The sequence below is a fragment of the Rhinolophus sinicus genome, linkage group LG10, assembly GCF_036562045.2.
Source record: "Rhinolophus sinicus isolate RSC01 linkage group LG10, ASM3656204v1, whole genome shotgun sequence".
In the NCBI taxonomy this organism is placed as follows: Eukaryota; Metazoa; Chordata; class Mammalia; order Chiroptera; family Rhinolophidae; genus Rhinolophus; species Rhinolophus sinicus.
Genome location: NC_133759.1, coordinates 111,166,524 through 111,181,319, shown reverse-complemented (window position 1 = coordinate 111,181,319; position 14,796 = coordinate 111,166,524). Strand labels below are relative to the sequence as shown.

At 62.3% G+C, this 14,796-nt stretch overlaps 1 protein-coding gene and 1 long non-coding RNA gene across 12 annotated transcripts in view; both read right to left on the bottom strand.

Moving 5' to 3' along the window:
• Positions 1-3,795, bottom strand: part of PDGFA (platelet derived growth factor subunit A) — a 34,539-nt gene extending 30,744 nt beyond the window's left edge. For 3 of the 11 annotated variants that reach the window (XR_012489952.1, XM_074314076.1, XM_074314079.1), the window contains exons 1-3: positions 3,207-3,338; positions 2,128-2,257; positions 685-781 (exon numbers count right to left, since the gene is read on the bottom strand). Coding sequence is in view for 9 of the 11 variants with exons in the window: in XM_074314076.1 (XP_074170177.1) it covers positions 685-781; positions 2,128-2,190 (160 nt within the window). In the remaining 2 variants the exon portion in view is untranslated. Of the gene's footprint in view, positions 1-684; positions 782-2,127; positions 2,955-3,045; positions 3,339-3,500 lie in introns of those variants that run through there. The other 8 variants (XM_074314078.1, XM_074314080.1, XM_074314077.1 and 5 more) reach the window with 8 other exon arrangements.
• A 7,082-nt stretch (positions 3,796-10,877) lies between these two features.
• On the bottom strand, positions 10,878-12,217 carry LOC141567333 (uncharacterized). Its single transcript, XR_012489951.1, has 2 exons — positions 11,877-12,217; positions 10,878-11,191 (listed from the first exon to the last, which is right to left on the bottom strand). It is a non-coding gene; the product is annotated as an uncharacterized LOC141567333 (long non-coding RNA).
• Between the last annotated feature and the right edge of the window lie 2,579 nt (positions 12,218-14,796).

Sequence of the window (14,796 nt, the reverse complement as noted above, 5' to 3'; positions counted from 1 at the left end):
AGGAAGGGGCTCCCTCTGTTCCACACCCAGCAAAGCCACCCACCACCACCTGCTTCCACCCCAAGGCAGCCTCTGCCAACCCAGGTCCAGTCCAATTCTGCAATCGGCCCTCAAGCGGTTCAGCACAACACTTCACACATAAACTGTTTTTCGAAAGTGGCAGGGCTCCAGGGCCTGAGAGAGGAGCCTCCAAACAGCAGATGTACCCGAGTCGCAAAAAGAAGACACAGGTCTCCTGCAAACAGAAAGGCCCAGCCCCGCCTCAGGGGTGCAAAGGGGCCCTGACCTGGGGCTCCCAGCAAGGCACAGGGCTGTTCTGCGCTCAGGGCCTGGGCCCGCTGCCGCTCCTCCCAGCCTGAGGGCAGGCCTGGGGCAGGCACACCTGGCCGGGGCGCCGGCGCCCTCTATGCGGCTGAACTTTCTGTGACACACGCGGCGTGTTCCTTAAATGCAAAAACAACCTCTGGGCGAGCGAGCAGCTCTCGGCCGCCGCCGGGAGAGAAAGTGGTGATTGGAAGAGAAACTCCTGACTCATCCGCCTGGGCTTTATGGCCCGGGATTGGATTCTGACCTTTCGGTGCGCTCCTGCGCGGCCCGGCCCAAACGCGGGAGGCGCCGCGGGGCGCACACACGGCCCGCCCCGCCCGCGCCCTCCCCGCGCGCGAGGGAAGGGGCGCGATTTACCTACGGAGTCTATCTCCAGGAGTCGCTGGAGGTCCCGGATGCTGTGGATCTGACTGTGCGCCAGCCTCTCAATTACCTCGCGGGGGATCTCGGCTTCCTGCAAGCAGAGCCACACGGTCAGCGAGCCTCGCCCCGGCCCCGCCGGCTCGCGTCCCACGCCGAGGGCTCTTGGTCCCTGGCCCACCCGGGCACCTCGCACGCAAGGCCGCCCGACCCCCGGCCGGGCCCTGGAGCCGATGGCCGGTGGTGGGGCTCGGTGAGACCCCATTCTTCGTCCCCATCCACGTCTGCCTTTTGAAAAAAAGCCCGCGCGCCACCTTTAAAATTTCAAACAAAAGCCCCCCATTCCAGCCCTTCCGCCTGGGGTGTCAGTTACAGGCGGTCTGGGGGTAGTGAGGGGCCCGGGGAGTTTCCGATTTAATAGTGAAATCAACATCTAGGAAGATCAAGCTGAAATGCGTCATGGATCAGCGACGAAAGTCACGGCAGCCCTAACACTTTAATCCAGCGAGGGGCTTAAATTTCACACCCGGAATCCCGGGCAAACCTGTAGGGGAGAGGGTCTCTCCGTCTCACAAACGCGCGCGCACGCACCCTCACACCCACTCACACTCGCCCCACCCCGCTCCGGCCCAGCAGCGGCCCTAGCGCCGACTCGGGCGCCCCAAATCCAGCCGGCAGTTGGGAGAGGCTGCAGGGAATGGGAGAGTTAAATATCTACCTCTCGTACCTCCCGGATCCCTGCCCTGCCCACCCTCACCACTCGGTCTCCCCCCACTCCTTCCAGATTTTTAAAGGGAGTCAGGCGTCCCTGCGGGGGGTCTCAGGCACTAAGTTCCCACGACGGGGGCTGTAGAAAGTCATTCATCACAGCAGAGCTCCTGGGAATTCGGGATTCGAGATGAGGGGTGGGGGGCGCCGGCGGTGGGAGGGCGCGGGCGCCTGGCCCGGTCCCGGCTCGCCTCGCTCAGCCACCTGTAAGCAGGCCCCGGGCGGGTTTGGGAACCGGGGACCCGGGGCTGCGGCTCCACGCTGCCCACCCGGCCTGCCGGGGGGCCTCTACCTGTTTATGCGCCGCTTTTCCCCCCCCTCCCCGAACTCCGCCGGCTCACACACACCCCCTTCCGCGCTTCCTGCACCCCTATACTGCACTGCCCGCCGCGCCCCGGGTGCCCACCAGGGAGAAAAGCCCGCGCCCCCGAAGTTTCTCCCCACTCGTCCACCCCGCCGTCACTCAGTCCTTCCTCGGCAGAGCGACGCAACACGCTGGAAACTCACCAGACACACTTAGGCACAGCAGAAAACACAACCCCACTTGGGAAAATTTTTAAATCGACCACCTTAACAGAAATGAAAACGCGCTCTGCAGACCCCGAGCCCGGGGCGCCCCAGCCCGCGGGCGGCCGCAGGGGGCGTGCGCCGGGGCGCGGGGGTGGCACCCACCTCGGCCAGGGCATGGGCGAGGCATCCGCAGCCGAGGAGCAGCAGGCAAGCCCAGGTCCTCATCGCGTCCCGAGGCGCTGGCGGCTCGGCGAGGAGGCGAGGCCGCGGGGCGGGCGCTGCAGCCGGGCTCCTGCGGCGGCGAAATTCAGTACCATCCCTCAGGGAGCGCGGCCCGGAGGAGGGTGGTGCGGAGCGGGGAGCCGACGGAACGCGCCCGGCGCGAGCAGCGAGGAGGAGGAGCGGGGAGTGCGCGCCTGCCGCGCCGGGAGCCTCCGGGGCCGCAGGGTGGGGGGTGGGGACGGAAGGGACGGAGGGCGGGGCTGGGCCTCTTCCTTGGTGCGTTCCCGGTGCTGGCGGCTGCCGCTCTCGCTCCTCGGCGCCGGCTTTAGGAACGACCTGGCCGCTAATTCCGCGTGTTTGCGGCGTCAGCCCCGAGGAGCCCGGAGCGAGGCTGGAGCCGCCGCACCCAGCACCTGTCTGGACGCCCGGCCAGGCCCCGGCCTCCAGCTCGCGCTCTCCCTGCGCGCCCACCGCCGGCCTTCTTTCGCCACCGCCGCCGCCAGGCCGGGCACGGCGCGGCCCAGCACGGCGCGGCCCGGCGGCCTGCGTGCGCCCCTCCGCGGCGCGCCCTCGGCTCCGGCGCCGCGCTCCGCCCTCCTCCGGCCCGAGCCGGGCAGCACCCGGGGCCGCGCTGCGCGGGCCTGAAGGCGGGCGCAGGACCGAGCTGGCGCCGCTGCCCCTGCCGCTGCCGGGAGAGGAGCAGGCGCGGGCAGGCCCAGCTCGCCAGAGTTGTGCGGGCTTCTCCGGGCGCGCGTGTGGAGCCGGCCGGCGACGGGGAGGGGGTTATAGGGCCGTCGCCGAGCCCCTCCCCTGCCCCTCCCTCTCACCGCCCCCGGATTCCCGGCCCGGGACCCGCACCTCGGAAGCGCGCGGGGGCCGCACCGGCCGGGTAGGGCCGGGCCGCCGCCGCAGTGAGCACACACACGCGCTCACGCAGGCAGTGAGATCCATGCAAGCCCCGCGCCCGGCTCCAAGCACAGCCACCAGGGCTCTGCGCGCCCCTCCCTCGAGCTGCCCACCCTCCAATTCCAGCTGCAATCCTGCGGCACCGGACGGGGAGTGGAGGAGGCCGCCGCGGAAGCGCCGCCGTCGCCGGCTCGCCTCGCCTCTCTCGGGCCCCAGCGGCAGCAGAGGGCAGCGCCCAGAGCTGGACGCCAAAAAGGGCAAAAGCAGGCCGGCCCCCGCCCCCCGCCCTCGGGCCTCTTTCCACGGTTGGGATCCAGGGCCCCTGCCTCCCCCTCGCCATAAAAGGAGGGGGAGCGAGTCTCTGGTGAGAGGTGGGCCGGCTTTAGGGGCGCGTCTGGGGCACTCACCTGGTGGCTGCCACGCGCTCCCGCCCACAATCCGATGCCTGGGGCGTCTGAATGAGGAACCTCCACCCACATTCCGATGGGAGAGCGCCCAGGTCGGAGGAGGGGGGCTGCAGCGTGCCTCGTCCCCACCCTGGGACCCCGCGTCCCCCAAGTCCCCATTCGCTTGTGGAAGGCAGGGTTGCGGCCTGAGCCGGGAACTCAAGGGGTTGGGAGGGAAGGAAAAGAAAAGAGCCTCTGGTGAGGAACCCCGGAGTGTGAGCCTCCAGCGCCGCCGGGATCCGCTGGGCGCACAGAGCGCCACCTCCGGCCAAGGCGCCGCACAGAGCGCGATGCGGGGGCACGACGCGCGGGGAGCCCCAGGCCTGAGCGCGGCTGGAGGGCTCCCCGCCACGAAAGGGCGGGTAGACCCGGGCTGGGTTGATTCCGCCCTCCTAGACCAGGTGGGGTCGGGCCCTCGAGGGGGTGGACCTGTCCCCGTACCACAGCTATAGAGGAATGACGGGCCGAGACCCCAAAGCTAGACGGCCGAGGCCCTGGAAGGCTGTGAGACGCCCCGGTGTGGGGGTGGCCAGCGGAGGAGAATGCCGTCTGCCCTGGCCCTCCGCCCCCATTGCCCCGGCTGGACAAAGGCAGTAAAGGCGCTGCCTGGCGGGCGGGCTTTCATCCTTGGCTGGCCTGTCCCTGGCATTTCAAAAGTGAGTCCGGAGAGGCCTCGGGGCGCTCGCCTTCCCTCAAATACCTGGGGGTGGGGAGGCTTCTCCTGCAGTTCCCAGACCACCTGGGTGTATGCTCACCCTTCCACAGGCCTCCACACACCTGCCGCCTCCCAATGCCGTTGCGACTTCCCGCTGGCGAGTGTGCGGGGCCGGGTGGTCAGGATGGAGGACGGAGGCAGAACCGGGCAAACAAACCTGGAAACGTTTAGAAGCACGTGAAAGTCCGTCCAGGTGGAACCTTCTATCGTAGAAGGAGCACTGGAAGTTTCTGGAAGGCAGCCGGACGCTCACTGCCAGGACTCTGGCTGGCCCGGTTCGAGCTGGCCCGTACTCATCCGAGACCTGACTGCATCATCCCGTTGAGCCTCGGATTCCCCTCGGGCAGAGGCGACCCAAGGACACTCTTTTGGGGTTAAGGATTGGGTTTGATGGCAGGTGTGGGAAGGAAGGAGGAACGGTCGTCTGTATTTTGGAGGAAGCGGGGCCTTTCGGGTCCAGTCTCTGCCCAGAGAGGATCGCCAGCTCCAGGGGGTCTCTGGCACCTCTGAGCGGCCTGGATGGGTGCTTCCCTCTGCACCCATTCCCAGCCTGGCTCTTCGGGGATGCCTAGTTCGAACTTGGACCGGGGGAGATCTGGGGATGCGGAAGGGGGCGCCTTCCGCTGGAGTCTCAGGCCAGAGAGAGGGCGGGAAGCGGGGGCGAGCCTGGGCACACCCCCCATCCCGGACTCGAGAACCGCGCCGGGAGCGCGCAGGCCGCCCTCTAATCGCCAGCCGCTATTAAAAATAAAACGCGGCGCGTCGTCATAGCGACCACGACAACAGCGGCACGCGAGGGTGGCAAAAACTTGTGCAGCCGCGCGACAGCCGCCGTAGGGAAACTCGGCGCACCTCTCGCGTCAGAGCACCAAGGCCCTCCCTGGGCTGAGACAGGAGCCCCCTCCTCCAGCCCACCCCACCCTCCCCCATCCTCGGAAGAAACTGCCCGAGAAATGAAAATGGAGCCGGTAGGGCCGACTTGACCGAGAGGTCACCAGCTTGGATGGGAACCACTCCTGCGTGGACCCCTCCAGATCCTGGTTCCTCCTCAACACCAGGTCCGTTCGGACTCCAGCCGCCCTCATTTCGGTCTCTGGAGAAGGGGCTGCGGGACAAGGTCCAAGAGGGGACTTCCGTGTGGGGCCAGGCGCCTGGGGGCAGCACACTGCCCAACCCGCGGGGCTTGGGGGGCGGTGACCCCTGCTGATCAGGCGTGGTCACGTGCTGCTTTCTGCCTGGGAATCGGGTTTCACTTCCAGCCGCTATTAGGTTCACACGGTTCACTGCAAACATTTGATAATGAGGCTAAATATACTTGAGTCAGAGGCGGCGGGAGCTCGGCGTTCAGGGCCCTGCAGACGGACCCAGGCGGGCCAGACTGCTCCAGGCTTTGTGCGAAAGGAGACCTCAGGGGCTCTCACGCGTCCGGGAGCCCTGACAGAAGAAGGAGGCCCAGGGGACCTCCATGCCAGGGAGGGGTTGGTGGGTGGGGAAGGTGCACCTGGCGGCTGGGGGTCCGGTCGACCCCAGCGCAGGTGTTTTCGGGCTATCTCCAGCGTCCCAGGCCTGCCCTACGTGCCCGCAGGCCTATAATTAAGGTGACTCTGGTGCTCCAAATGGACCCAGCTGAGGTGACGTTCCCTTTGTGCTCCCAGGGGGAACTGAAAGGGCCTTGTCCTTCCCTCAGAGCGAGGTAGGGGGCTGGAGGGGACAGCATGCCTGTTATAAGGGCCCTTGTGTAGTGTGCAGCCAGCACCCACCCTGAAACCCAGCTCACCCCGTTCCCTCCAGGGGCTGGGTACCAGCTGGACCTCCATCATCGTTCTTACTGTTACTTCGCACTGGCAGTCACGACGAATATCCACCGATCACCTCGGTCCCTGTGATTTCCTGTCACACAGACACCCAGCAGTGGAGACCTGTCCCATCCCCCCCTTTACAGACAGGCCAGTCCCAGACCTCATGGAGGCACTGCCCAGGGCCAGGCCCCCAAGGCTGGGGGCTGTGCTGCTCAGAAGAAAGTGGACTCACCTGGGTGGCATTGGTCTTACAGCTCAGATGCCACAAGGGCGTGCAGGACGGTGTGGTCACCAGCAATAAAGGCAGCGGGACTGGAGCCCACGCCCACCTGACTCCCAGCCCTAAGGTGCAGGGGGACAGGAAGGGCACACCCAAGCCTCCCTCTGCCCCTTGGCCTTGGCCTTGTTGCCATGGTTTGTCCCTAGGCTGCCCCAAGTCTCAGTCCTCTCGTCTGGAAAGTGGGCCAATAACCCTGCCAAGCAAGGAGGCTCTGCCCCACCCAGGAGAAGCAGCAGTGCACGTGTGCACGCACACACACACCTGCAGTGCTGGGGTCCTCAAGCAGGGACCGCTGGGTATCCACACCAGGCCTTTGCTGGTGCCAGAGCAGATTTCAGAACAATTTGTAGTGATGAAACGCCATGCCCCTTTATCTTGGCAAGGCTTTCTGGGTTTGGGGCAATTAATACAGGAGCAGCCTCAGCCGAGTGGGCACCGCTCCTTGGAGATCAAAAGTGCCCAGGCAGGCGTTAATTAAGTGGTTATCTGAGGGCGCCCCAGGCCCCGGCTGGGATCAGGCCTTTCTAGTTCAGACTCCCCAGAAAGGAAAGAGCCTGCCAGCAGGCAGGGAAGTCATGCTCAGTGCTGTTTTTAACTCCCTCTTCAATTTTTTAATTTTCTTTTTTATATACACAAACAGAAATGAAGTCTAAAATAGGATGTGAGCCTACATCAGTTTGTGAATATTCTGTGAATGAAGACCTCGGGACACTTGGTGGCTTCAAGAAATGAAGGCTGAGCCTGGGCTGCCTGGCACAGGAGCCACTGGCTACAGGTGGCCATTGGGCATGTGACATATGGCTGGTCCGCAATGGGCCATGCTGTAGAGTAGATGACACAGCCTTAGAGTACTTAGTATGAAAAGAAAGAGTGTAAAAGTTCTCATTAGTAATTTTTATATTAATCACACTGAAAGGATAACATTTTTGATATGTTGAGTTAAATAAACTGTGATTACAACTAATTTCACCTGTTTGTTTTTCCTTTGTTTAACATGACTTCTGGAAAATAGAAAATGCTGTATGTGGCTCAAATGATGTTTCTACTGGACGTTAGTGTAGACACCCAGAATTCATGTCTACACGGGGAGCCCGCCAGGTGAGTGCATGGGTGGCGGCGGAGCTGAGCTGCCCGGTGGGGTCCCGGAGGAGAGGCGGGAAGGCTGAAGTCCTGCGGGTCCTGTCGGTAGGTCGGGGGCAGGTCCCAGCCCCTCCCACCCAGCATCCGCTGGCCGGTGCCATGGGGCTTTGTAGGCTGTTTAGCACCTGGAGCCTCAGCTCCCTCCCGGCTGACAGCCAGCTCAGAGGGTTCTTTAAGAAATATTTACTTGGTCATTGAACAAATATTTATGTGCCAGGCACTGTGTGAAGCACTGGGGACCGACACTCAAACGGTGTCCCAGTCTCACTGGGGAAAAAATAAACAAGGGACAAATAAGTGTATAAGATTTTAGGTCAGGAATTTGGGGGTGGTCAGGAAGGCCTATTTGAGGAGCCAATGTTGAGAAGATTCGATGATGTAGCATTCTAGGCAGAGAATGCAGCGTGGGGAAAGGCCCTGAGGCTGGAACCGGCTTGGCTTGTTCAAGGAAGAAGGGAGGGGGGTGGGAGGGGGAGCAGCAGGGAGGGAAGGGGAGCCCATCACTTAGGCCTTGAGACCAAAGTAAGGAATTCAGGTTTTACCCTCGGGGGATGGAAGCCATCTGGGGAAAGACCAGCCCTGGGGCCATGGCCCCACCCTGGAGTCCCACAGCTGGGACCTGACTGAAGAAATGACCCAAAGACAGAACAGAACATATCCTCCAGGGGTTCCGAGCACACCTGGAAGTAGCAAACATCCAAACAGCCTAAACCCACGTGTGAACAGACACATGCCTCTAACCCTTCTGTTGCTGGGAACTGTGTGCATTCAGATGATGGCTGCAGAGACCATGTCCCATGTATGGAACCGGCGCTGCTCCTGTACATCCACACGCCACAGCCGACATCCCCAGGCCCTGTCTGGGCTCCCTTGTCCTATAAGCATTAGCACTGCCCGCAGGGGGTCAGGGCAATGGGCTGTGTTCCAACTTCTCTCACCCACCCTCGGTGGTCTGTGATGTGCTGATATTACTTCTATAAGAAACTCAAGGGCTTCTATTTAAAAGAGACATTCGGGTATCAGAAGCTGTGGCTCTGGGCTGGAAGGGCTGGTATGTCTCCTCCCCTCTCTGGACCTCGAAATCCCTGCCAGCCAACAGTGCTGCCGAGATGACCCCCCTCTTGCGACGAGGCCACGGTGAAGGCCCATCCTCCCTGGGGAGGGCACGCTGGCTCCAGACTCAGCCTCCTGCTGGCTGTGTCCTTGGGCAGCTCACAAAACAGCATCAAGCCTCAGTTTCCCCATCTGGGAAAACAGGGATGATGACAGTTCTGTTCCAGGGCTGTTGTGGAAAGAAATGCAGGACTGATGTAAGAGCACCGACCGCATGGGACCTCAGCTGCTGCTCCCCCCGCCCAGCAGCCTGGCCCGTCCCGCAGCCCTGGGAGCCAGGAGGGTGCAGGCGTGACACCCAGGCTTCCAAGGGAAGGGCTGTCTTGTGGCTGGTGGGCTGGCATCTGGGGGAGACCAGCTGGTCTGGCTGGTGGGTGTGACTCAGTGAGCCTTCTGGAGCACGTGCCCTCCCTCCCGGCTGAGGGCAGGCTAATCTCACCTCTGGCTCCCAAGGCCAGGGGAGGTCTGCAGAAATGACTTTCTTGTGAGAGAGACTTCCCTGCACCAGTCTGGGCTGCGTGGCACCACCCTCAGGATGGAGTGCCGCTTCAGGAGGCCAGGAGGCATGGGGAAGGGGCCAGGGTGCCTGCAAGAATCTTTCCACTGAGGCCAAGACATGGGTAGAAAGAAGGAAGGGAGGGGAGACGATGAGGAGAAAGGAAAGCATGCGACAAGAAGAAAGGAGAAACAGACAGGCAGGGGACAGACAGAAGGAGGGACAGATGGGGGAAATAAAGGGCTGGTGGAGATGAGTCAGAGAGAGACAGAAACACCCCACCCACCCCCAGTCCTGCCCAGGTTTTGTGGCTGCGACTTCTCTCCTCCTGCAGCCAGAGCAGGGTGGACACGAGGCTTCTGGCCTCAGTTAATTTCACGACTGTGTCCCTTCCATTTCAACGGCCATGTAGACTGTGCAAATGGCCCTGTGCTAAGTGTGTGAGGACGTGACGACACCACCTTGTTGACTGTCCCTGACCTCAGACAAGATCTGTCACTGCCACATCCATGGAGCTCAGAAGGAGGGGTCAGGCAGGGAGAGGTGCTGCGACCTTGTCTGGGAAGCACTGGGTCAGGAGTCCCACAGCAGAAACCCCAGCCCCTGTCATGTAGACAAGAAGCCACAGCCCACCTCCACCTACCAGTTCTGTAGACATCGGCACGCTCGGTTGTTGTGACAAGAACCCGACTCCAAGTGTATCAAGGCAGCGGGAAAGGCATCAGGCCACATACTCGCCAGGCTCTGGAGTGACCAGCTGCAGGTGTGGCTGGGCCAAGGCGCTCAGCCCTCAGCCTTCAGCTCGACTTTCTCCACAGGGTGGGCAGCAGCCGGAGCCCCCGCCTGACAGCCTCCTGGCCCCAGACTCTTCAGAGCCTGCATGTCACAGGCTCAGTCTGGGCCACTGGCGGTGACCGAGGTGGGGACACGGCATTCTGGTTGGTCAGGCTGGATCCTGGGCCCAGGACTAACTGGGTTGGGAGAAGCTATTGTTCTCGACAGAAGAAAGTACTCTCAGATAATCTTATCCCTATCCTGCGGTGACCCAGGGACCTGTCTGGGAGTGCGGTGACTTGCCCGCAGCCTCTCGGTGGCCAGGCACTTCCCTCTGGTGGGACAGCATAAGGGGAGTGGCATATGGGCACTCCACTTCCTGAGCACCTACTATGCGCCCGCCTGCCCTTAGGGGCAGGGTGCCAGATACATGGTAGGCAGGGACCGATCCAGGCCCAGGCCCAGAGGGGCATTCCTGGGTTTGATGACAGCTCCACCAGCTGCTGGCTGTGCAGCCTTTGGCAAGTTAACGCACCTCCCTGAGCCTCAAAGACTACAGGGGACTAGTGACAGCAGAAGTGCTACTGGCTGCTCAAGGGGAAGCCAGAGAGGTGCTGAGCACTGACCCAGGGCAGCCCACGTTTTACTCTCAGTCACAGAGGCCACGGGCGGGCCGTGGCATTGTGCACACACGGGGCCTGGCACACAGCAGACGATTCATGAACACCGCAGTTCCCCCTGCAGCTACAGCCGCAGGACACGCCTGTCAGGTTGAGGACAGCCCCAAGAGGCCATCCTGTACCCCGTGCCACCAGCTCCCATGTATCCTCAGAGCCCTCAAGGGCAGCCAAGGTTATCATGCACCCCCCCATCCCAGAAATGCAAAATAAACCCACCCAGCACCTAAAACTGCAGCTTTGGTCTGCACTGTGGATATTTCCAGATCTGCTGACTGTGGAACTCTGGGTGTGTTTGTCACGCACAGTCTCTCTCTCCTGCTTTGACAGTGCCCTAAGACGCATTCATTTGACAACAAACATTTATTATGCACCTACTATGTAATGAATGTGGGCCCTTTCTAGTCTCTGGAGACACAGCCATGAACCCTTCGCGTGGAGCTGGCCTCGGAGGACATGGAATAGAACAGACACACACTGGCGCTCGCCCCCTGTGGAGCCGGCATCTCAGCAGGATGAGCCAGAACCGCTGACACACGTGCAGCTTTAGGACAGGTCTGATCAAGGGCCTGCTGGGCCTCCGTGATCCCCTCCATGGCAGCGTCTCCCTCATGGTGACAAGGCAGCTGCCAGGGCAGCTTAGGTGTCCTCGTTCGCACTGGCAAGAAAGAGCAACAACAGTCTCAGCAGCTTTCCCTTCAGACAAGAAGCTCAAAGGCTCCTTGGCCAGAAGCGTCCAGTCCACCACGCCCCACGGTCCAGTTCACCAGAGGTCTGGACGCTGCAGCACTGGTCCGTCCTCCTCAGGTCTCCTCCCACTGGTCACGTCCCCTCCTGGACCCCCCACTTCCTGATTTTCTGTGTCCTCTGGCTGCCCAGTCTTGTCTCCTCTGCTGGCTCCTCCCCTCCCCCTGTGAGCCCAGAGCCCACTCTTGTGCTCTTTTCCCTCCCTGGGGGAGCTGTCCCAGATTCATGGGGACAATTCTGCAGTGGGATCTCTAGACCCAAGTTTTGTCCTGAACCCCAGATCCACAGTCCAACCATCCACTCAGCACCTCAACTCTGTGTCCAGTGGACAAGTCAACCTTAATACAACCAAGATGCATTCAGGCTGCTGCATGCTGCTCCTGGGACCTCACCCCCGGGACATACAGGCCAGCAGTCCCAGCACCAACCCTGACGTCCCCAACACTACCTCCCGTCCGTTGGAAATCTTGTTGACTCAACCCCTAAGTGTCCCCACAAAACTGACCCGATCCCATCCCGGTGCCACCAGCCGGGTCCCAGCCCCGCCCCGCCTGCAGGATGACTGCCTCCCCTGCCCCCCACCAGTCTGTCCTCACCAGGAGAGTGACCGTCAGCCCAGGTCCTTCTCTGCTCCAAAGTCTCCCTAGTGACTCCGTGAAAAATCCAGCAGAAGATGCTGGAAGGCGTTACCCTCACAAGACTAAGTAGGCGGGTCAGGTTCTGGGTGGCCCTTGGGCCTCAGAGATGGGGAGAGGGTGATGCCAGCGCCCTCCCTCACCGGTCTTGGGCGCTCCCTGAGTTAGAAAGCATTTCCCTGGCAGATAACAGGTTATAAATAATTCTGTGCTCCCACCAGGCTCCTCTGGCAAAGCCAACATGAGCAGAAAGCAGAGGCAGACGCTGGAGCCCAGGGACGCGTCCATTAGCAAGCCTCGGTTCTGGCCCTGGCCCAGACCTGCCCGGCCCCGCCTCCCACAGGGCCCTGGGAGTCAGGACCGCCTGCTTTCAAAGCCCTGTACATATGCAGCTGTGCCTGACCTGAGGAGCAGTCACCACCTCTGCCGCCTCCCACCTGCCTTCAGGGAGCAGCACGCCTGTTGCAGCCAGGCTGAGGCCCCACGTGTCACGTCCAACAAAGACCCCAGAACGGCCACACACAGCAGGACCCTGGAGGAGGGCAACCTGGTCCAATTCCAGGCTTCGTCTCTGTGTCACGTGTTCCGTGGGTAAGTCAAGTAAGCACCCTGTTTCCAGCAGAGCTAACATTTGCTGTAGGGCTTGGCTGCTGAGCACTTACAGCCCAGCCAACACTGGGGCGTTGATCACCTGTCTCTGAGGCTCAGGCTTAGCTGGTGGTCCTGTGGGGGCCACTGAGGCCTGAGGGAAATGGCTGCCCCGTGGCTGTGTGCTGGGGGCCGCTGGGCCACACTCACAGCTGCTTGCATGTCCTTACAAGGTGGTGCGTGGCTGCCCCCACAGCCAGTGTCCTCCATGGCCTGTCCTCGGAAGTCTCCTCCATCATCTCCACAGTAGCCTACTGGTGACCCAGACCGGCTCTGCTCCCTGTGGAGGGGACAACCGGAAGCAGGGGGGGCTACGTCCTTGACTTAAGGGTCTTTGCCCTTGAGGGTTAAGTGAGCTCAGGCACTGAGGCACTCCGGTGGGCACACGGAGAGGCTTGGCACACGTCCCCTCCGCCTCTCAGGGTAAGTAAGTCCCAGCCTGTAAACCACCCGGCCTCCAAGGATTGGCCTGAGTCCTCTAGAGAGCAGGAAGCAGTGACCAGGGGCCTGGGCAGGGACTTGCTTAGGGAAGGGGACACGTCCCTTCTGGTGGTGGATGTGGGAAGGGGCCTGTTTATCGCTTTCCTGAAGGTTCCCCCCAACACCCAGCCACACAGCTCCCAGGACCCCCGCCCACCCATGGCCAGCTCTGGGTCTGAGGGGGCTCCTCACACCCAGGCCTGCCGCCTGCCAGCCGAGGGCGGAGTGCAAATCCACCTGCCGAAGGCTGGGCATACTGGTCCCGGCCTCACCACCAAGCGACCCACAGGTGTCCTGTTCCCACTGAGCCTCAGCTGAGAAGTGGGTGACAGTGGAACCCCCAGGGTGATGGAGGCGTAAATGGTAAGTCCCGGAAGTGTCCAGAACGGTGCTTGGAGCCTGGTGAGCACACAGAGATCAGCGCCTGTCCAATCCCACGCGTCAAAGCCTGGTAGAACCCCACTCAGAGGTCCCAGCCCAGGGGACGCCATTGCCATTCCTCCTGAGGGCCTTGAGGCCAGCCAGCAAGAGTGGACAACCCAGAGAAGGCCTTCAGTAGCACTCCTGAACGCAGCCGTGTGTGCTGCGCAGCCATGGGTCAGGACCCAGAGGTCCTGCTGGACCCTGCCTCGAGTTCCCAGGCTGGCCATGTCCGACGGGAATGTGCACTCCTTGGTCCAGGTGCCAAGGAGGAATCTGAGAAGGCTTCAAGGAGGAGGCGGCATTTGAGCAGAGCCTTGAAGGATGCAGCCAGCAGTGGGGCTCCCCAGGCCAGGAATTTTCCTTCCAGCCTGGCCCCACCCTCCCCTCCCTCTCAGGGGAGCTGATCCCAGGGACCTTCCAGAGAAGGGCAGCTCAGCCTGCTCCCCCGCCCTGCGGGCCAGAGATGTGTCATCCGTCTGGAATGCACTTTCAATTCCTGTGTGTCCCCTCCCCCTCCTCCCTTCTCCCCCAAGTCCTTCTCTTCCCTCTTCTTCCCCCTCTCCTCCCCCACCTCTGTCCTCATCCTGCCGCTCCCCGCTCCCCTGCCCCACCCCCTCCTTCATGCCCCTCCCCCTCCTTCATGCCCCTCCCCCCAATGCCTACCCATCACTTCCTGACCCAGCTGTGCCACCTCAGCCACCGGCCTCCAGAGAATGGCCTGGGGTCTGCAGGACTCCCTGTCACTCAGTGGGCTGGGGTGGGGAGGGATGAAGCACCTTCTAGCCAAAGGAGGTCTTCCTCAAGGACGCCCCCATAGGCTCGGCCTGAGGGGAAAGGCAAGCTCGTGGCTCCCACTCTTGGTCAGGGGCCCCTGGTGGACAGAGAACCCCATCTCCTCTGCATCGCAAGTGCTTTCTCTTCATAGGGTTCCAACTTAGGAAGTGACTGCGCAGGGCCTCATGCTTTCCTGGTGGCCTCCTGGGGGGAGGGGGCTGGGAGCAGCATTGTGTGGGCTCCAGGGTGCTGCTGCCTGCTCACCTTGTGCCCTCTCCAAGCCTCTAGCTGTCCCCCTTCCCTTAACTGTGGCGCCAACGGGGGCTGGACAGGGCGTGGCCCACACGTGTTGAGAGGGGACAGAGTCCACAGGAGGCAGTGCCCTCACCCTGTGCAGCCCTGCCCTCCCCAAGCCTGCTTCTCCAGGCCGCCCTTGTCCCCACATCCCTCACCAGCCTCAGCTCAGCCGCTGCCCCCGAAATCCACCTGGAGGGGGTCAGAGCCCCACAGGAGCAGCGTCTGTGCCCGTGGGACAGCTGGGGGCTGCATTTCCCTG